Source organism: Mustela nigripes, chromosome 15 (genome assembly GCF_022355385.1).
Source record: "Mustela nigripes isolate SB6536 chromosome 15, MUSNIG.SB6536, whole genome shotgun sequence".
Lineage (NCBI taxonomy): Eukaryota > Metazoa > Chordata > Mammalia > Carnivora > Mustelidae > Mustela > Mustela nigripes.
Window position 1 is genome coordinate 17,307,190 of NC_081571.1, and position 22,970 is coordinate 17,330,159.

The following is a 22,970-nucleotide window of genomic DNA, read 5'->3' on the forward strand; positions in this document are numbered from 1 at the left end:
CATGGCAATGAGTCTGACATCAGTGTGCAAAGCAGATGTAAAGGACAGAGAAAAAAAGCGGTGAGGAGGCCACCTAGCAAGCAGGTTCTGTAGCCTGTGAGAAGTTGGAGCCCTAGGACAGCACTGCAAAGAGGAAGCCAGGAAGACTAGTGACAAACTGAATATAGAAGAGGAGGGGAGAGTTGAAGAGGATTTCAGGGGAAAAGGGGAAAAATTTAATTCAGCAATAAAAGAGGGTCATTGGGAGACCTCTGATTTAAAACTATGAAAATGTGGGGCACCTGGGTGGCTCAGTAGCTTGAGCATCTGGCTTGTGATTTCAGCTCAGGTCGTGATCTCAGGGTCATGGAATGGAGCCCTGCGTCAGGCTCTGTGCCCAGTGGAGAGTCTGCTTCAATCTCTCTCTCTCTCTTCCCCTTTGCCCCTCTCCCTACTCATGCATGCTTTCTCTCTAAAATAAATGAATGAATCATTAAAATAATACAAATTAAAATTATGAAAATGCGTCAGCTGGGATCCCAGAACAGGCTGTGGTTATTTTGAAGGAACTAGGTGTGTAAGGGTACCTTAGATCAAGGTGGATGAGGGTCCTGGGACCGAAGGGCTCTCAGCTCCTCTGGTCCCCAAGTGGGTGCTCTGCCCCCCACCCTACAGGGTTCTGTAGGATGGCCTGCCCTTACAGCTGAGCCTGGGAGTCAGACCTGGAGCAATTCTATAGTGACCCCCTCTCCCCCACCGGGGACAACGTGCCTGGAGGGTCCTCCACTGCCATATGGGTTTGCCTGCTAAAATGGATCTTTCACAGGTCACCAGTGATGTCCTTGCTGCTAAGTCCTAGACCACCTCTCAGTTCTCATGCTACTAGACTTAACATCATTTTTGGCCTCTCCCTTCATCTTGAAACTTTCTGCCCTGTGCCTTCTGTCACTGCTCTGTCGAGATTCTCCTGTCTCTTCCGATGTGCTCTTGTAATTTCAGACGGTCACCATGCTTCCGTGTCCATCCTTACTCTACGAACCTTTCATTGGAATGGAGGGAGAGGCATCCTGCATTTCTAGTATTTAAATCATTATTATATGCCACGATCTCCCAAATATCTATCATTGGTTCAAATCTGACTCAAACATAGCTCCTTATTCCTAATTGCCTACTGATGTTTCCAAAATAACGCACACTCCACACATCTGAAATGGACTCACCCACCACTCTGCCTCAATGCTCAAACCTGCTCCTCAATGCTGATTCCTTTCTCCTCTTCTGGCCTCATGTCCAGTTAAATTCCTGATTCATTTCCTTTTCAAAGTCTACGCCATTCCCATCATTGCTCTTTAAATTCCAGCCCGACAATTTCTTTCCAGGATAACTGCAGCGGCCTCATGGAGCCTTCCATGACCCTTGGCCCCTTGTGTAGCCATTCTCTCTACTACTGTAACACTGTTCCTAAAATTCAAATAAAAATCAAATCATGGTCTTACTAAAATTCTCATTCATCCCCTAATATCTACAACAAAACATGCCTTCATGAGCCCATGCAATCCACAACCAATGTGGCTACCACCACCTTCTCCAACCCTTTCTTCCAATCTATCATCTGTTTTTATCGGACTAGCCACTGTTCCTTAAGTACGCCATACACTTTCATGCCTTTGGGCCTTACCTCACATTGTTTCTTCAAGTGGTGATGCCATCCTGGCAGGATCCTTCAATTTGTTAAGTCCTTTTCTCTTGGAAGTTTTCCTTGACCCCACGAATGAGACCTAACCCTTTCCTCCTCTGGGCTGTCATGGCACTTTCTACACTATTACAGTTATATGGTGTATATATATATGCCTATCTCCCAATTTGAAGGCCAAAGTATAAGCAACTTGAAGACAAGAAGAGTGGTTGAATCATCTTTGTACCCTTGGGACTGGATACACACCTGGAACACAGCAGATGTTCAGGAAATATTCTTTTAATTAATATGGGGCTTTTCCAGTGAGGAGTTCATAAAGGCAACTGCTATAGGCTGCTGTCTGCCCCCTACAGAGAGTGGGTCAAGATAATGGTTCAAAGCTTTGAAGAGTACCTTTGGAGACACTCACCAGTTGAGGGTGAGCACTAGCAGGAACTGATAGGTGCAGGGACAGAGAATGGAAGGAAGACTGAGCTTTACATGCAAGAGAAAATTCTAAAAACACAAGGGATGACTCATCAACCCCCCTTGATCTTCTTGGTGAGTTTGGTTTTCAAGAATTCCCTCAGAACCCTAAAACAGCAAAGATCCTCCATAGAATGTATAAGACTGAAATCTAAATTGTAGGAAAGGACTAAGCTAACAAAAAATAATAGTCAGAAATCTGCCTTTAAAGGTGTTTGATACAAATCAAAAAAAGTTGACATATTGGATTAGAAAGCTGATTAAAATTCCCTTTGCTTCCCCAGCTTTGATTCCTGTCTTATCTACATATGTTGCATAAAATATTTTTATATAACTGTAAAAAAGGAAAATCTGAATAGCATAAATAAGAAAACTTCAGGATTTCCAGAGTCATATATAAGTGTGAAGCCCGGGGAGAACAGAATGGTGCTTCAGTCATGGTAGAAAGTCATTAACTAAGTCACTCAACTTTTCCCTCCATCATACATTTACCCTTGTATCTCCACCACGCAGCACTGCTGGTCAATGGTGGAATCTCAGTGCATATTGGATGAATGAATGGTTGTTGCAGGAGGGTTCCTGCCTTAGACAACAAACTTGTAAAGGGCAAGAAAGTGCATCAGCTGTGCTTGAATTGATGGCACCCACTGGGTCTCTATTATGTTTGCCATTGGCTTTACAGAGAGTCTAAAGAGGTGTTATTTTATGATAAAGAGGTGACCATCTGTTTAAATGGAAATAAAAATTCTAAAGCAAACATAAAATCCCGAAGTTCTTATAAGTGATCCATGAGGAGGTCAAAATTTTTAAATCTGTTAGTTTTAAGGACTGCCATAATGAAAATTCAAGGTAGGTAAATGTGGTTTTCTTTACTTTTAATGTTTATCTTTAATATTAAGAAACCAATATAAAGCAAAACTAAACATCCGTTTTTATTGAAAAAAATTAGTGCATAGTATACTTTTATTCTGGAGATATTTTGTTTTAACTTCCTTGTGCAGATAAAGGAATTTGTTTAAAAGAATTTCACTTTTAAATTACACATTTTATGAGACGTCTGTGTTCCAAAGATAAACACACATGAATAAAGATTCAACCCATATTAAATACTCTTTATGGTACTTTTATATATTCTTGTTTCTTTAAGAAGCAACTAAAAACCACTTTTCCCATTCCTTAGTGATAACCGCATTCAATCGTCTGGGGGCTCATTACTCTTCATCTGTGTTATTAAGGCTCCTGGTCTCTCTTTTTCTTCGAGTTTCAATTGCCTTTTCAGACTCTCTCTGTGAAGGAGATTAATAATAATTCAACAGGTATGTGAGTTATGTTATCTATAAATTATTTAGGGGGCTTGACCTATGTGCTTCTTGAGCATACAGGCTGTTTCTTTCATCTCTGTATTATCAGTGCCTAGTAAATGCCTGTACTTCTTGCTTCTGATGTGTCAATGAACACCTTACATTAATAAATCATCTCTAGCTTCTTTCAGTTCCAAGAAGAAGAATGAGTAAGGGACGAAGGGAAGATTTACAGGGGATTCTCATTCTTGTTCTACCACTGACTTACAAGGGAAAGTTTCTGTCTACCACTGACCATACATCATGAGGTTGGAGTGAATTCATTTCACCTCCTGGAATGCTGGTCCTGGGACGAATACTTGGGCTTCTATTGCAAAGTGTTATGTTGTTGTAAATTGCACTGTTAAACTAGGTACTGTATTAGTGATTTCCTGGAGATCAAGTCTCTCATAAATAGAGGTGAAGAAACAGGTATCAAGGATGGCTAGCCTGCCTGGTCTGAAGCACTGGCAGCCCCAGGCACCAGCCTGGAGCTGCCATGATTAACTCTTATCACTCTGGGCCAAGCAGTTACCCCAGCCCTCACTGCTTCCTCATTTCTAAAAACAGGCTATATTATTATATAACAAATAATATTATCGTGTCTTGATTGTAGTTGGAAGTTGGTTAGGAGAATCAAAAAAGATCAAAGACAGAAAAATCCCATGTAAACTCTGATGTATTTAAATATAAGTTAAGAGTATTATCATGAACAGTAGCATGGCATGAAAACTGAGCAAATCCCAACTTTGTACTCTGCTCTAATCTCTGTATAATGTAGGATGATGAATATTGGAAGTAGAAACTGAACAACTGAAACAAAAATGATTTCAAACTTTGAGTTGATGTTTTAGGGGGAGAAACCTAGATTCTTTAATGTTAGAAAGTCAGGTTCATTGGTGATAATTGGGTTTGGGGCCACATCAGCACTTTTAGGGGTATGGAAGTAAAATTATCCACGTTCTAGTCTTTATGATTTCTGAAAAACAGGGAATAGGCCATTTTAAGAAAATGGTGATGCAATTAATGTAGAGATAATTCAGTGTTTCTTTCTGCTGGTTTAAGGGCCATGCTTGAGTGAAGCTGGGAGTCTTAGGCTAGCACAGTGGAGGGCACTGAGGCAGGCATTCCCTTGATACCTATCATCTGTGACTGCCCAGAAAAGAAATGGAAACTGGACTTCCTAAACTCTGGGCTCAGGGAAATAGAGCGGTCTTGGGAACGTTGACATAAGCCACAAATTTGTGACTGGGTATTGCTGCTCTGTAAACCTCTCTCTTTAGAATCATCCAGAGGAAGGTGATAAGATTTGGCAGCAAGTCAGAGTCAAGGGACAGTCATTGCCTATTATAAGCTGTTACACAACAAAGAAATGGTTGCATGGCATACTTTCTAGATCAAAATACAAAACTTTCTATGCATAAAGGCCTTACGTTAAACAAAATGCGACCCGTGCCCCTTAATTAATTTTGACCTAGAAGGTAAAAAATACCTCGAGTGAAGTTTAATTTTAGAATGGATTCCGGTTTTCCATATAAAGTATCATGTCATCTGCGAAGAGAGAGAGTTTGACTTCTTCTTTGCCATTTGAATACCTTTTATTTCTTTTTGTTGTCGGATTGCTGTTGGTAGGATGGTTTCAGATTCTACTCTCTTAATGGAAATGACAGTACCCGGCAGGGGCACACCTATCATAAATTCCAAGTTAGTGCTGGTCAGATCAACCAGATTTTAACTTAAGTTGAAAGGGCTCAGGGAAACAAAAGAGAAATGCTTGTTTGAAAAAAATCTATTGATTCTGAGGTTCATGCATCCTTCCCATTTTAAACTATTAATTTTTTAAAAAGATTTTATTTGACAGAGAGAGAGAGATCAAAAGTAAGCAGAGAGGCAGGCAGAGAGAGGGGGGGAAGCAGGTTCCCTGCTGAGCAAAGAGCCCGATGTGGGGCTCAATCCCAGGTCCCTGAGATCACGACCTGAGCCGAAGGCAGAGGCTTAACCCACTGAGCCACCCAGGCACCCCATCATCCTTTCCATTTTAAACTTCTAAAAAGGATAGTTACAACTATTGGCAGTGACGAATAGAAATCCATTCATTACATTTGTCTGTCTGCTTTTTAGAGTTTCTGAAAGTACTTTTGGTAAATGATACACTCATCTATATTTATAAGATTATAATTAGATATATTAGATATATTATATTTATAAGACTTATATAATCTTAGAGATGCTGAGTAGTGATTATGTTACCAGTTAATCCTAAAGCGCAATAAACGTCCTGTATTCATAATATCTTTTTAAAATTAGATTCATGATTCTTTTTTGTAAACTCAAATTTTAGATTCATTTTTGGAGTAGAACAGGTTTTTCACTATTTGCAAAGTTATTTCTGAGTCGCAAAAATTCTCTCTCCATGTTTTTCTCTTGCGTTCCCTCATTCAATCTTGGCTGCCACAAATCAGACAGAAAATGCAAGGACACTTCTTTTGCATCTATAGTAAAAAGCTCAGCAGCAGACCGTAACTACTCCAGATTCATGATAACATTCTTCAACATGTGTACGATAATCTGACTTATCCCTCTTCCTTGACTTATGAGGACTAAATAGAAACAGAAAAAAAAAATTCTGCCCAAACCTAGGAGCACTTCACTGCCAGCCCACAGGTCTTAAATATAAAACCTGTTAAACGAATAAACAAACAAAAATAAAAGTAGAGCTAGACCCATAAATACCGAGAACAGACTGATGGTTGCTAGAGGGAGGGAGTTGGGGGATGGGCAATATGGGTGAAGGGGACTGGGGGAAGCAGGCTTCCAGTTAAGGAACGAATAAGTCACAGGGATAAAAGACACAACACAGGGAATGTAGTCAATGGCATTGTATGGTGTTGTTTGGTGACAGATGGGAGCCACACTGTGGAGAGCACATCACAATGTATAGACTTGTCAAATCACCATGCTCTACACCTGAGATGAATGCAACATTGTGTCAACCCTACTTCAATTAAAAAAAATAAAAATAAATCAACATTTTAAAAACTGTTAAAAACAATCACAACAGGGGTGCCTGGGTGGCTCAGTGGATTAAGCCTCTGCCTTTGGCTCAGGTCATGATCCCAGGGTCCAGGGATCAAGCCCCACATTGGGCTCTCTGCTTGGCAGGGAGCCTGCTTCCCCCCCCCCTCTCTCTGCCTCTCTGCCTACTTGTGATCTCTGTCTGTCAAATAAATAAATAAAATCTTTAAAAAAAAATCACAACAAGAAGTCAATAGCTATAGTGCTTAAATAATGCATATTGATTCTGTTGAAATAGCCATACTGTAAAAGACAGAAGAATTTGGCTAATCATGTGTTATTAGATATTTACCCCATTACACCTGGTATATACTAAGAAAAAAGAGAGAAAAGATAAGAAAACTTTGTCAATGTCACACTCGTTTTGGATTGGGGACTAATTTTGTTTTTTTAATGTCGTGATTTTTAATAGTATTGCTAATGTTTCGGGTACTATGGGGCTTCTTTCTCCTTTCCATGTTATACTAAAGAGCCAAGATTTTAGGGGCAACAGGCTGGCTAGGCCCAAGATCTCTTTCTTCCTTACTGCTCCATGGGGGTTCACTGGATAGCCCAGGTTTGCTCAAAGGAAATGAGCAGTGTTCTTTGGTCCAGACTGAACCTGTTCCAAAGAGCTCAGTTTTAACCTATGGGCTGGTTTATGAACAAGCTTAGTCAACGAGGTTAATTTGTGGACCTCTACAAATGTGGTCTGTGTGTAGGTGGTATCTCTCTTGAAGGCAAAGACTTTCCCCCATATCTGTTTCCAGAAAAGGGTGGTCTTCAGACCGAAATTCTCTCTTGCCCCAGGTAATCGGTTCTCTGAAAGTGGGTCATTGTAACCTGGGTCTACACTTCATGGTGTCTAGAGCTCTGCTCTTGGGTTGCAAGGGTTAAAGATGGACATTGCCCCTTGGAAGCAAGCAGAGGCGTGGAAAGGAAGTCATCCCTGTCATGCCAATAAAGGAAGATTAGCAAGCTGTATCTTTCACTAGATTATGCACAGTCAGATGACTCCATGTATTTATTTCCCTCTTGATATCTGTATTTCATTAATTCTCAAACTTGGACGAGCATCGGATTCACCTGGAGGGCTTATGAAAACCTAGATGGCTGGGCCCTTGCTCCAGAGTTTCTGATTCAGTGGGTCTGCGAAGGGGCTCATCAAGACTGCATTTCTTTTCTTTTTTTCCTTCCTTCCTTCCTTCCTTCTTTCCTTCCTTCCTTTCCTTTCCCTTTCTTCCTTCCTTCCGTCTTCTTTCTTTCAGACTTTATTTATTTATTTAACAGAGAGAGAGCACAAGTAGGCAGATCAGCAGGCAGAGGGAGCGGGAGAAGCGGGCTCTCTGCTGAGCAGGGAGCCCGATGTGGGGCTCGATCCCAGGCCCCCCGCGATCATGACCTGAGCCGAAGGCAGACACTTAACTGACTGAGCCACCCAGGTGCCCCAAGACTGCATTTCTAACACGTGCTCAGGGGATGGTGCTACTGCTGGTACAGGGAGACACATTTTGGGAACCACTTTCTGAACCCACTGATTCTCATCATATGGTGCAAAGACCATCTGATTAAAAATCGTCTAAAATACTTGCTAAAACATAGGTTTGTGGAAGTTTATGGCCCTCGGTCAGAATCTGGGACGGCCGTCAGAATGACCTTTACTGAACTCCCAGGTGACATTCATGCACTCTGAACTTTGAGTCTCAATACCTTACCCGTTAGCAAGTCTCATTTCAGGGTTCTATCCAGTCTGGGTGAGCTACGTCATACTAAGGAAGGAGTTCTCAGCCCACCCTTACACGAGGAGGAGCCAAAAATCTGCATCTTAGCGCCAGCTATGACATGAGACACATTCCCTGGCTGGTTACAACATAGGACACGCTGTGAGGAGGCAGTGGCTGCCCATTGTTAACCACCCTTTGCGGGAGATTCAAAAGAGAAGATCTTTGGACACCTGTCTAGGAAAGAGCTATAACTAGTAAAAGTCCAGAGAGAAGGTAAATCTCAGAGAACCAAGCTGAGCTAGGTGTTCCGGCTAGCCAGCTTATGAAGAGCTCCTTTTTCCAAGACTCACTTTGGAGGTTATAGTATTATTTTTTATTAGGAAAAACAGATCATAGCTCCTCTATTTTTAAGGCTGGAGGTATAACGTACACTGTAGTGTAAGAGCTGGAGAAGGATGCCAGAGGCAGGCCTTGGAGCCCCAACTTAGAGATCTTTGGATATGCCTCTGGGGCCACACTGGTGGTTACAAGAAGGCCTCCGTGTAGGCCCCAAAGGTCTTTGCCTCTGTTTATAAGAGCTTCTCTGTCTGCATGAGATTAGGGACAATCACCTGGATGTATGTATTGTTTAATAATTCCCATTTAGGGGCATCAGTGTGGCTCAGTGGATTAAAGCCTCTGCCTTGGGCTTGGGTCATGATCCCAGGGTCCTGGGATCAAGCCCCACATCAGGCTCTCTGCTCAGCAGGGAGCCTGCTTCCTCCTCTCTCTCTCTGCCTGCCTCTTGTCATCTCTATCTGTCAAATAAATAAATAAAATCTTTAAAAAATTTCCCATTTAACAGTTTATATGATTTAACAAATAATTCCCTTCGACAGTGAAAAACACCTTATTCCTGAAATCAGACAGAAAAAAGGAAAAACCAAACCCAACCCAACAGACACCTAATGGCCGCATGTCATTTTTAAGACCAAAGAAGAAAGATGCAGGGCTGAGATGGTCATTTCCTGAGTCTACCTCCTGTTCTAGCACCAGCACCAGAGCCACTGGGAGGTAGGACACAGACCAGAGCCGCTGCAGCTTTCCTTGACCCAGGCTTGCATTCCCACTGCTTTTAGCTCCAGAGTCGTGTTGGGGTCCAAAGTAAAACAGGTGTTACACGCAAGTTTAGCAAAGACAGATTGGAAACTCCTCATAAGCCAGACCCACACAGAATAAACGTCTTGACGGAGACTTGTAGAGTTAGGAGCTCTTAACCTGAAAAACTGATTTTTTTTTCTTTTTTTTTTTTTTTTAGTAGAAATGAAGCAAGTCAGTGGTATACTTCTATTTGTGGGCAAATCGGGGTTTGCCGAGTCTTTGCTAAGTAAGTTTTCCCAAGCTCGGTGCTTTTTCTTAAAGCTAACCTGTTAGACTCTGGCAAATCTGTTCCACCACTCCAACTTGTTCTAAAATTGTAAACCAGAATCTCCTCTATCTTAAAAACCTCATACTCTGGGCTTCATACACCCTCTGCTCATCACGCGTCAGAAACAAGACAGTTTCTTCATCTCTGTCGATGTTTTACCTGAGCTGGTTGAGGCAGGGGATTTGCTGCGCCTGGAAGGTCCTGGGCTCTTGGTGGTGCTCCTGCGGGATGATGAAGCTATTTTGGTGTAAGAAGTGGACTTCACCACTCGACATTCTGGGGGAAAGAACAACAACCACAGGTCATTACAGGATCATGGCACAAATCATTCAAAATGCACAGTAAACCTGGAGACAGACATATCTGGCCCCCCTCAGTCCTATCGAATTCCTGCCAGTGCCAATTCCTGCCACTGCTTATCTAGAACAAAAGAACCAAGAAAACAATGAGAAAAGGGCACAGTGGGCGTTTTAGACATTGAAGTAAATAATATTCTAAGCCTTCTAGTTTACCTTGTTTACAATGATATTTTGGAGAGATCAGGGGTAATAGCTTGGTAGAAGGGGTGCATTTGTTGGTTTCTCTCCACCCACCTCCTGCGTTATTTGGGTACATGTGTTTCTTTCAGGATAGATCGTTTTTTCTTCCAAGAAAAATGTTAGACGAAAGGTCAATCTCATAAACCAAGATATGCTGATGGAGGCTTCCACCCATCAGGTCCCAACGTACTGCTCTTGGGAATCCTTGCAGTGGTAGCAATGGATTTTTTTTTTTTAACCGTATGTGAGAAATGACAGCATTCACTCAAAAGCGGTAAACTCGGCGAAGAGATGACTTCACCCTGCTACAAGGACACCGTGTGAGTGTGCGCCATCACACAACTGTGCTTATAGGACGGTTCTTGGCCTGAGGACGTAAAACAACTTTACTTTTATTATATTTAAATCTTTGGTGTTTGTGTTCTTGAAATTTAACAGTAAACATCATCAATAGCAGAGAGTTTTTTATTTCTTTCCAAGTGGGCTGCACTGACCAATCACAATGTTGTGTAAATCTACCCATCTTATTCTGAAGAAACCACTTTTAAGAACAAAAAAATATTTTTATGCTTGTACTGATAATCAGTGTTCACTGTGGGTAGAAAAGTATAGAGGATATTTAAAAAACCCTTTCCGGTGATACTTTTTTTTTTTTTTTTTGAGGGTGGTATACAGACTAAAATTTTCTAGAATTTTTTTCTACTCAGTTTCTATTTAAACAACTTTGGGATTAGTCTGTATATGTTGATCTGCTACTAACCTTTTCATACCATGATATATTGGGAGCATTTTCACCCTGTCTTTAAGGGAACATTTTACTACATGGATTTACCATAATTTGCTTAACCAAATTCCTACCGCTTGGTATTAAACTTGGGTTCAATATTTCACTATCATAAATAATTCCATGAATAACACCCTTCTAAATGAGCATGCAGGTACCTGATTATTTCTTTAGGACAGATTTAGCACCTAGCACTTGAAATTTAGTTTCTAATTACTGGAAACCAGGGGGCACATTTTGGATCCTTAACAAACTCTGCTGAAGGAAGCGGGATTGTGAGTCTAAAGGGTAAGCACTTTTGAAAAGCTTTGACCAACTGCCCGCTAGACAGGCTGACTCAAACCATACTTCCTCAGAGTATGAAAGTCGTCATTAGCCTAACCCCTCACACAGTTTACGTTCTGTCGTCTCAAAAAGTCTTTAATTTCTACACAAATATTGGACTTTGTTGCCTTAAATCTGAATTGGTTTGATTACCAGTAAAGTTGTATATTTTCCCCCATATGCTTGTTAACCATTTGTATCCTTTGGTATTATTTGCTCATGTCTTTTTTTTTTTTTTTTAAAGATTTTATTTATTTATTTGACAGAGAGAGATCACAAGTAGGCAGAGAGGCAGGCAGAAAGAGAGTGAGAGGAGGAAGCAGGCTCCCCGCCGAGCAGAGAGCCCGATGCAGGACTCGATCCCAGGACCCTGAGATCATGACCCAAGCCGAAGGCAGCGGCTCAACCCACTGAGCCACCCAGGCGCCCTGCTCATGTCTTTTTGGCCATTTGCATTTGGGATGTTCTTTTTCTTATTGGTCTGTAAGAACGCACTCTCTATTAAAGTTCTTCCCCTTTGTCTATCATGTCATAAATATTTATCTGTGTAAGTAGTTGTTGAACCATGTTAGCTTTAAATGTGGTATTCTTTTTATTTATTTTTTTTTAAGATTTTATTTATTCATTTGACAGAGAGAAAGAGAGAGATCACAAGTAGGCAGAGAAAGAGGAAGGGAAGCAGGCTCCCCGCTTAGCAGAGAGCCCGACTCGGGGCTCGATCCCAGGACCCTGGGATCAAGAACTGAGCCGAAGGCAGAGGCTTTAACCCACTGAGCCACCCAGGCACCCCATGTGGCATTCTTTTTAAATATAATAGTTTAAAATTGAAGTCTAATTGATTAGCTTTCCCCTTATGCATTTATCATTTTATGTTTCAATAACAAAGAAATCATAATACTTCCAGATCTAATTTTGATGCTTGACTTTGAAATTTTCTTCCCTTCTCATGCAACGTCTAATTTTCTAAGCTTATAACATGTTTTTTTTTTCAACTTCATACACTTCCGAATGGCTTCCTCTTTTTCCCAAACCAACAAAGCTGTTCATATTGTCTAGTAAAGAAGGCATATAAGTATATATAAAATATAAGTTTTGCAAGCCTGCAAATAGGAGATAATGGAGAGTGTCTCCTGGAGAGCCTAATGTATTGAATTGGGGTGGGGGGTGGGGAGGGCATAAAGAAGAGAAAGGATTTCAGATGGAAAAAGAAGAGGAAAGAAATTCCTTGCCCTTGAGGTATGAGTAGTTGTGGCTTCATAGTCAAAAGCAGAGAGAAAATGAGTCAGGGCATTACTGTGCCCAGGCTTCCCTGATAGTTACTTGGGCCATTGTTGGCTGCTTTAGCCTGGCCAGATGGTCCTGATATATTCTATTTCTTAAAAAAGAGAGAGAGAGAAATCTATCCATATGGCCATATCAGCAAAAATTAAAAGACAGAAGTAAGCAAGATATATAACAGAGTAACAACGAAGGTAAGACCAGAGTCGCAAAAAGTGTTCTCGTGGAGTGATGGAGTCTATGGGTGTGTCTACAGGGGTTTTAATTCACAAAACAGATCTTTGGAACATGTGAAGGCGATATCCAACTAGCTCAAGGCTCCAGCCACACAAGTGACAATGAATCCTGGAGTTTGTCCTAGCCTTGGATACTGTCCTGGCCTTTTGGAAACATATTAGCAACCAAATCGGATGGCTGTGATGTTGCTGGTCCATTGGCGGGCTTCAGGTGTCCAACATGTGCTAAGTGCTGAGCATGGCAGACATAATGAAGAACACATAAAGTTTGGGGACTCAAAAAACTTGCCACCTGGCAGTGCAGTCTGGAGTCCTTTAGCCAACACTCATTTTTAACAAAATCATTTTTGCAACTGAAGGTTCTCGTTTGTTAATTTTTATTTCATGGAACTCATGCTTAAAAAACATTGGTTAGGAAACCAGCTGTTGTTAAGTAATAATACATTGTGCATTTGAACTCAAAATCAGGACCATAATGAGGGCAGGATGACCAGGACTTTCTGTCCCAAGTCATGAATGTTTAGAGGTCACCACATTTAAAACAATAACTCAAAAAGCTTTGTGTCTAGTGGGCAAGAATGAAAAGTTAAAACAGAAAGCCACCAGATGGTGCACATTGGTAATAACACCCATCTGTGAGCTGCAACATGAATTAAAAAGTTGATTTTAGGGTTTGTCGCACGCCGTTTGCCACAGGTGCCAGAATTGCTAGTTAGGGCTCCAACTACCAACCAGGGCTCAGGATCGGTATCGTGGAACCAGTCTTACCACACTCAGTTGACATTTTCCAGCTACCGCAAAGAAACTAGGCATTTTATAGTCAGGCGGCTCAGCCTTCTCAGAGCCAGTGTAGGCGTTTTGTTTGATTTTCAAAGCATTGAAAAGAACTCGTGGGCTCACGCCATGCTTCTAGAGCTCCTCTTGTGTCTCCTGAACTTAGTTCTCACCATATTATTAATCTATCCAAAGTCATCATTTATTAGTCTGCTCCCCCCCCCCCCCCGCCCACCGTCTCCTACTCCATTTGGTACTAACTAGTCCTGGCACAGGAAAAATCATGTAAAGTTCCTCCATAAATATTAGCCCAAGTTACTACCAATCCTGTTAACCACTTGTGTGAACTCTTATTATTTACTGACCTCTCCAACATCTCACTCTACAGAGGAGGGAACTGGGTGTTGGAGAGGCTAAACGACTTATATCCAAACCCTGGTCTCAGAGTGGGGGCTTCCTCAAAACCCCAGGATCTGACGTCGCTTAAGCAAGCTGGCCCACTGTGAATAAGGGCTGACAAATTTCTATCAGTGCCCAGGGTTGGGGCAGATAGACTGAGTGAGTGATGGAGGGAAATGGGAAGCTTGGCAAACAACCAGTTCCCATTTCAATTAAAAGCTGAAGATACTAAAGGTACGACTCTATCAGGATGCCTATTGCATCAGAAAACAAAACAAGGGGTGCCTGGGTGGCTCAGTGGGTTAAGCATCTGCCTTTGGCTCAGGTCATGATCCCAGGGTCCTGGGATGGAGCCCCATACTGGGCTCCCTGCTCAGTGGGAAGCCTGCTTCTCTCTTCTCTCTTTCTTCTGCTCTGCCTACTTGTACTCTCTCTCGCTCTGTCAAATAAATAAATAAAATCTTAAAAGAAAACAATGAACTCTCTTTTGGAAGTGGACTTATAGTGAAGTAGTAGGTTGGGGCGGGTGTTGGTCATCGAGTCTGAAAGATCATTATGAATATTACAAATCTCATACCTCTTGTCTTCAGAATAAGCGTAAAGCTTCATAAGTCATATAAAGAATTAGAATAATTCTGAAAGGTTAGGGTTGAATATAACAGAAAACAGAAACAAAACAGTGACAGCAACTGCTTTTTTTCCCTAGGGTCAAAATAAAGCCAATTGAAGAAAATTGCAGCTCCAAGCCATAAATTAGGGGAAAAAAAAAAATACAAAAGACTCCAACCATCTTTTCCATTAAAGTTTAGATTTTAATTAGTTTAAATGGGAATCGTGTTTTATAATGGAGGAAAATGCAGTGAAGAAGGACAAATGCTTCATTACTTTAGAGAGAATGCCAAAATCTTTGTCAGCTTAAAACCACAACTTAGAAACATCATGAATAATATGATCTAAATGGCCAGTAAAACAGAAACTCTTATTTGTTCTCAGAAAAGACATTTTCATAGCCCCTGGCAAGGAAGAAAACAGCACCCTCCATTCTCCCTCTCTTGCGGGGTCATTTGTTTTGCGGAGTAACCACTTCATTCTGATATTTTTGGCGTCCTTGTATTCTGAGGGATGCATTTCCTTTAGTAATGGGGATAATGGGCAGCACAGATACTCCTTAAGAAAGACCATATGGGGGGCACCTGGGTGGTGAAGTCTGTTAAGTGTCAGACTCTTGGTTTCTGCTCAGGTTGTGATCTCGGGGTCCTGAGATCCAGCCCCGAGTCAGGCTCTATGCTCAGCAGGGAGCCTGCTTGATCCTCTCTTCATCTCCCCCTCATGCTCGCTCATGCTCTCTCCAAAATAAATACATAAATCTTTTTTAAAAAAAGAAGATATTGAAGGACTGAAGGTAAGTCACTTGAAGGAAGCTTCGAGATAGGAATTTCTCTTGCTACTAAACGTTGAAACCTCCCCAAAGTATAGAAAATCAGATCAAACACATTAAATGGGTCTCTGGAGACTGGACCTACCATAGTAAGCAAACAAGTTTTAGTTAAATCTCTGTTTTGGGAAGTCCCTATAGTCACAGTTCAGTGAGAGGGAAAAGCATCATCCTCCATAAGGTCTAGACTAATGTCTGCCTTACAGATGTCCTCAAGATTAGGTAAGACAGAAGTTAAAACATTTCCCACCTTCACCCTGGACCCCAATTTAAGAAATGAGCCTCCTGTAATGGACAGATTTAGAAAGACAACCCAGATGCCGATGTATAAGGAAGAGACTAGAAAAGGAATAAATCCTTTGGCCATGTTCCCAGTGGCATGAGAACCTCCACTTATGCAGACTCTCCCCCCCACTTGGAAACAGTTGGTAGGTAGGCTGTAGTGTTGTGGAAAGTGCTAAAGAAGAGAAATGGTGACAGAATGCCACCACAGGCACCAACACCTCACCTGAGCTCGCACTGTAAGGACATTCATGCATTCAAATGGGCCCACCTGTGCCTTTTGGAGAATCTTGAAGAGCAAAGGGGAAGCTCCCAAGTGTCTAGCCAGCCTCGGTGACATGCTACACACCATCTAGGGAATATTCTTTAAACAAGCTAGGTTTCTACTCCTCTACTCTCTTTTCAAAACCAGCCAGAATAAAAGCCCCATCAGGCAGAGGCCTCTCAAACTGCTACCTGCTCTAAATTCAGTTGTTCAGATCTGTTTAGGAGATGTGCAAGTTCATCTGGAAGAATCCATCATGAGCAGTCGACGCTTTGTGCTCTCCTCCCCATCCTGATTACAAAGACAAGCTTCCTCTCAGCTTGGCAAAGGCACAAAGCCTCCAAATGGAATAACATTCCTCTCGTTGGTAATATGCAAAAGAGAGTCAGGAAGCACATTCGGTTCTAGAGACTTTTTATAAAAATGGCATAAGCTCAATGACCGAGAAAACTTGGGACTCTGTACCTCTACAACGAGTTGTCCTTACATGTTCATATGCTCTGAGTCGGAAGGAGTCCTCTGAGTATCTCAAGGTTACCAGGGCTTACCAAATCAGCCCACTCTCCTCACTCAATTCATGAATATCCTCTCCTATCTCTAGAAGTGGTCGTCCAGCTGTCTCAGGAGCCCCTGGGGCCTGCGGGGCTCACATGTCCGTCTCATGGTCCTGAAGCCTTCACCATCCTGCTTGTCAGTGCGGGTGAACTGAATGAACAGCGCTGGCTCCTGGTTCCTTCCCACAAACTAAGGTTTACTTCTGTAGAAACGTGACTTTCACCCTTCATGGCAGCTTCATAGGATACCCAGATGGAAGCTCCTTGCAGGAAGGGTCAGTCTGCATCTCCCCAGCAAGGACGGAAGCCCGTTCTCTCATTTCTGTGCCACCTGGATTCTGAGACAAGCCCAGCACTACAGTGAAATTCCCATCCCTACTGGCTGTGGGGTTTGGAACCAGTGTTACTTCCCGCCGCTCCATATGCAGCTTGTCTGGAATAAAAGCCATCAAGACCGAAACACTCTAAAACATAGTTTTTTAAAAAACAAAGTATGTAGCAGACTGAGCTGAAAGTGAAGGCACTGGTTGGAGTTGTTTAGCTGGAGAGTAAAGTCCCAGAAATTGAGATTTTTAAAGGACCTTCTAAAAATACAGCTATGCGTGTCTAAACCCAGCACCTAGACTGGCCCACCACAACTTTTCAGAACACCCGGCTAAGCGCTCCAGATGGCGCACACGTGTTCCCACAGCCGGGCTGCTCGCTGTGAGACTAACACGAACCAGCTCTGGAAGCACTCGCCGGCTGAGACTCCTTTATGTAACCTCTGCAGAGGGCTTGATGGCGCTGGGATTTTCTGCACTAACACTGCAAGAGTCACCACTCAGAAGGATTCTCTTCTCCAAATACTTTCCTTCTTCCTCATAGTCCAGTAAGAGTTAATTTTCCCTACATTAACAACTGAGAGTTAAATGGGGGTCTAGGTGGGGGGCAGTTTTGCTCTGGGAGATTCGCCTGGTTACCCAGGTTCCTGCTGTCTCATTTCTGTCCCCCATGAGTGTTCTCGTCCATATGGTCCCAGCCAGCCTGTCGTGCAGTCTCTGAGTTTCAGCCATGGGGGGAAAGGAGAAAAAGAGGGAGACCTCCAGGACGCTAGGCAAGAAAAGCTGCACTATCCCTTGTTCCACCAAGTCTTCATTTCCTGAAACTGATTTTGTTTTTCTCTTTGTCCCTCCTGTCAACTGTATGGCTTAGTGCTCCCCGGTCTCTACATACTAGATGCGAGTAGCATCTCCCTAGTTACGATGACCGAAGATGTCTCCACACATTGCCAAAGGTCCCCCAGGAGCATACTGTGCCTGGCTGAGAACCCTGTGGGCTCTCTTCATTAGGGCATGTTTCCCACGGTCTTTAATCAATTCTTAAATTCTTCCTTGAGGGTGTTCATGAAGCTATCACTAATCACGTGCCTGGGTCCCCGAAACAATGCACTTCGCACATTCTTTCTACAGCTCTGGCCAACACGAACTGATAGTTTCAGGCTCCCGTGCATTCACTGCGGTGGTGATGGTCCAAGTGGCACGGAAGGTTTTCCAATTGTCTGCTAAACCTGGGTCAGTATCCACTGCTTTACCCACCTCTGAGAACATGGAGACCCGGGGCCTTGCAACACTGGGGGTTTCTCACTTCAGAGTTTGGAGAATGGAAAAGGCCACGGAGGCACAGTGTTGAGAAAGAAGCCTTCCACTCTGTGTTGTACGAATCTCAGTGTTGGAGAAGGGCTGGGAGCACTGCCCATACTCAGCTGCTCTCCAAGTCATCATTCCCCTTGCTGAGACCACTTGACCTGACAGTGAGGCTTTTGAAACCCATCCCCAAATAGTGCTACCCAGGCCATTTTAGTTGAGTGCAACGGGTACCTGCTGTTACCTATTGAGACTGGGAACAGGCAACCCTATGCATTAAGCCAAGCAGGACTGCCTCAAAACAACACAATCATGTATCCTTTCGCTGATATGAAGTCAGGATCTTGTCTTTCTGGAAGTCTAAAATATAAGTGTAGTTGGTAAACTTCCTTTCTCCATAAAAGCCCAACCTCATCAGCATGAAAACTTGTCCCTGATGACAGCCTTTTTTTCCTTTTTTTTCTGTGACAGTGCTCAGCTGTTTGCCCAAGATCTGCTGCCTCTTCATTAGCCCATGCAACCTTACCAACGATCTTCATCTTTTTGAAGGTAACGCAGTTACTAAAACTGAGAAGCTCCCCTTGGCTGGCTGGGAGCTTCTCATCAGAAATCCATGTCAGGGCAGCTGTGTAGCTAGCTCAGTTGGATGAGGGGCTGCCTTTGGCTCAGGTCATGATCCTTAAGTCCCAGGATCGAGTCCCATATCGGGCTCCCCGTTCAGTGGCGAGTCTGTTTCTCCCTCTGACCCTCCCCCACCATGCTCTCTCTCTCTCTCTCATTCTCTCAAATAAATAAATAAAATCTTAAGAAAGAAAGAAAGAAAGAGAGACTCATGTGCCTTTGGTGGGAGGTTTAAACAATCACAGATGCTGAGGGCTCTTCTCCCCATGTGTTCCTGTTGATGGATGCATACATGTCGTCCGGCTCAAGAGGGATGCCTTCTTGGTCTTCGCTGAAATCTGACAACTCTGAGTGACTGGGTATACACATGGGCAATGGCTGGACCATGTAAAAAGAGCACTCTGACCCACTACTTGCCCCAAGCTGCCCAGGAAGACAAAGCCTCCTCTACACTACCCAGCCAGGAAGCCAGCCTGCTGTAAGTCACACTAGCCACAAGTCAGGTGGCATTCCCCAGTAACGACCAAGAAGCTAACCAGGAATTCCTACAACAATTGGCCCCAAATGGCCAAGACTTCATTAATAATTGACAGTGTCCCCTAATTTTTGTCCCTGTTTCTATCTCTGAACCAAAAAAGCTAATATGCATCCCAGTCAGTCACATAGCTAGCCCACCCACAGCTTCCCCACGCCAACAATCAGCCCACACCTGAAGCCTTCCCTTTTCGCCATTTCTACAGCTCTCCCACTCCTCTGCCTGCTTTCAGTCTCTGCCAAAATGCAAATGATGGCGGCTGACACTTTTGCTCTAGCAAACTCACGATAAAATAGCCTTAGCATGGTCTTGCTCGGTTGGTCTTTGCTTCTACAACACACACAGCTCTCCCTTCCCGGTATAAAATGAAGTAGCCGGCTTGAGTCAAGCATCATGTTGCATGAAACAGGCTTACCTTCATCCATTAGAGTCATGGGAACATCCACAAGGGAAAAAGGCTGACTGAAGAAACAGCAGATGAACGAGCATCTCCAGTCTCACACTCTGGGCCTACACTGATGGGGTGGCTTCCCATGCGTGACAGTGCACATCATCTGAATTTCTATTTCTATTTTTCTTTTTTTGCAAAGTGCGTGTGTTAATTTCCAAAGGCTGCTGTAACAGAGTACCGCAAATGTGGTAGTTTAAATTGACCGATTCTACCCATGATGTTAAAGACCAGAAGACCAAAATCAAGACGTTGCAGGGCCGTGGTCCCTCCAAAGACTCCAGGTAAGAATCTCTTTCTTGCTTTCTCCGGTTTCTGGTGGCTCCAGCCATTCCTTGACTCCGGGCCACATCGCTGTCATCTCTGCTTCCATCTTCACATGAACATCTGCTCTGCGCCCCTGTTTTATTCCCTTTTGCCTGGCTCATGGGAGGACGTTTGGGTTCAGGCTCACCTGGATAATCCAAAGAAATCTCCTCATCTCCAGATCCTTAACCTCATGATATCCGCAGAGATGCTTTTTCCAAACAAGGTAATGTTTCCGAGGCGGTATCTCTGGGTGGCCATTTTTCAATCTTCTACATCACGTGTGACAGACACAACTGTAGGCCAAGCCTTTCCTGAGAAGTTTTGTCAGGAAATCTGTTATTATTCTCCTGCCAAAAACCTTTCCATGACTCCTTGCTGCTTTTCGAGAACATCCTTAGCATGCTCTGTAAGACTCCTGTCTACCTCAGCCTCTGTCTCTTCTTTGTTTTGGACACATTCTTTCAGTTTCTTAACATGCCCTAAATATCTTTCTCTCTTTGGGCATTAGAACCTAAATATGGGTGCCACAAGAATCAAGTTGGCCCCCCACCACCTCACCTGGCTAACCGCTGCTCATACTTCCTGCTTGAAGTATGAAGGAAATTCATTCATTTTGAAAATATTTGCCACATCCCTGCTGTTTAGGTGTCAAGACAGAGCAGTCAGTCGAGGTATAGAGTACCCGGCTCATGGAATTTATCCTCTAGCAGAGGAAATGGGTCTTAAAAAGCAAAACCAAAGAGAAGCGTTGGTTTTCTAAGCACTTTATAAGGCAAGAATGGAAAGGATGATGGGACAGTGAGTGGCTGAGTGAGTGGTTTCTCTCTACTGGTGGTCAGAGAAGGTGTCTGGGAAGAGAGGACACTGCAGGTAAGCTCTGAGCACAAGACAGAGCCAGCCACGTGTAGAGTAGAGGAAAGAAAGGGAGGCAGTGGACAGACCAAGTGAGGACTGGGAAGACCAAGGGAGAGGTTTGGGTTATACATGATGTAAGAAGGTGGGGGGGGGGGTTTAGAAGGAATTTAGGCAAAGGCATCTAATTCATGAATCCAAAAGGTCAGCCTGGTTGCTGTGTAGAGGAAGGTTTTCAGAGGGTCTAATCTAGGTGAGAAAGGATGGTGGTTTGGACCATGGTGGAGGTAATGGAAATGGACAGAAGAGAATAACTTGGGGAGTGAGGCGAAGATCGAGTCCATAAAACTCAAGGATGGACCAGATGGGGTGTGGGTGGACAGGACAATCTCAGCCTACACGATCTTTGGCGGGTGTGCTGCTGAGTCCTACACATGCAGTAGCATCATGTGCAAAAGGGCAAGAGACAGTGAGAGCTTACCAAGGCCTATGGTCTTCTTGCAGGATAAAGAACAGATTTTCCAGCTCTTCACAAATCCTTGTCCTTTGCTTGACCTACTCAGCTGGAATCACTAGAAGTGAGACCCAGGGCTTTAAAAAAATCCCCTGGCGATCCCAATGGTGTGGGTCCATAGACCAGAAAGCTTTTGCTATTCTCTGGGATACAGATAAGAAAATTACTGAAGGAAATCCAGAGGCTCAGAGTTTGAAGTTAATTGTGAAATGTGGCATTTGGAAAGAAAGATTAAACTAACAGAATGAAATGAATTAGCAAGACAAATCAGTCTTGAAAAAGCAACAAATATCTGTCCCACTTTCGATCTGGTCCCAACTCAAATGTTCAAAAACAATAAACTATGATCCTGAGACCTAGCTGAAAGCAGACTTTGGAAGAAGAATAAGAGTTCACATTTATGAGCAACTCATCACCACCTGGTTTCCATTAGCTACAAAATAGAAAGGATCTGAAAGATAGATAAGAAATAAGAAACAGATAAATTACTCAAGAACTGAAAGCTAGGAAATGGGTATGAACTCCTAGAGAAAAGAAAAAGAAGTAAAAGAAGCCAAAAAAAAAAAAAAAAAAAAAAAAAAAAAGAACACAGAAGTATCAACTGAAATTAAATTTGATAGTTCTCTCCTTGGGTAAGTCTCCTTTGTGCCGGACTTTATCTCAGCCACACAGAAACAAAGATAAATGTACATCTTTGGTCCAATGGTCTAGAGAGTTACTGGTTCAGGGTCTGAGTGGTTCAGGGTCTGAGTGGTTCAGGGCCAGGAGGTCTGGAAGGGGCTCAAGGGGAAAGGTGAAGATGTGGAGCTGGTGGGCAACACACAGTAATGACAGTTGAGAAAGCCAGGTATGTCATTCACAAAGGATAAGGTTTCATTCTGAATTGTCTTATGCCCCTGAATGAGATTAGGACTAGTACAGTTTGGATAACCATGGGTTCTACACTTCTCCCATTAAAACAAGGCCACAGGCTCTATGCTGTCCAATAGTTTGGGCCATTTTCGTACCTTGTGCTCATGTGGTCCATGGACCAGCAGCCTTCGCATTACCTGGGAGCTGGTAGAATCTTAAGCTCCGCCCCAGATGTACTAAATCAGAATACACATTTTACCAATGTTCCTGGTGATCTGTATTCAAATTAAAGCTAACACTATACAGCGGCAGCCTTAATCAGTGACTCTGATCTGAGGAAGCATGTGAAAAAACAACAGGTTCCTGGGCCCAAGTCCCCAGAGATTCCAATCCCATAGGCCAGGCATCTAGATATCGAGCAAACACTTTAGCTGACTGTGATTCTAACACTCAAGGAATAATTTAAGAAACAGGTCTGTAGATGGTAATAAATAGGAATTAGTAGCTCTAAGAAGGATTAAATAACAGACATAGCCCTATACCTTATTGAGAGAGCAATATTTTATGGTAGCATTTTTGGACTTCTCTAAAGATAACAATCACTTGAGAGTTACTGGTAAACATTCAACTTCCCAAATCCCTTCCCCAGATGTTTTGATGCAATGGGTCTAGAAATTT

General features: G+C 42.9%; 1 protein-coding gene across 5 annotated transcripts in view; it reads right to left on the minus strand.

The window, feature by feature from the left end:
- DCLK1 (doublecortin like kinase 1) overlaps positions 1-22,970 on the minus strand; it is a 349,188-nt gene that overhangs the window by 86,558 nt on the left and 239,660 nt on the right. For all 5 annotated transcript variants that reach the window (XM_059378351.1, XM_059378350.1, XM_059378354.1 and 2 more), the window contains exon 5: positions 9,826-9,942. In XM_059378351.1, coding sequence (XP_059234334.1) covers positions 9,826-9,942 — 117 coding nt within the window. The remainder of the gene's footprint in view (positions 1-9,825; positions 9,943-22,970) is intronic.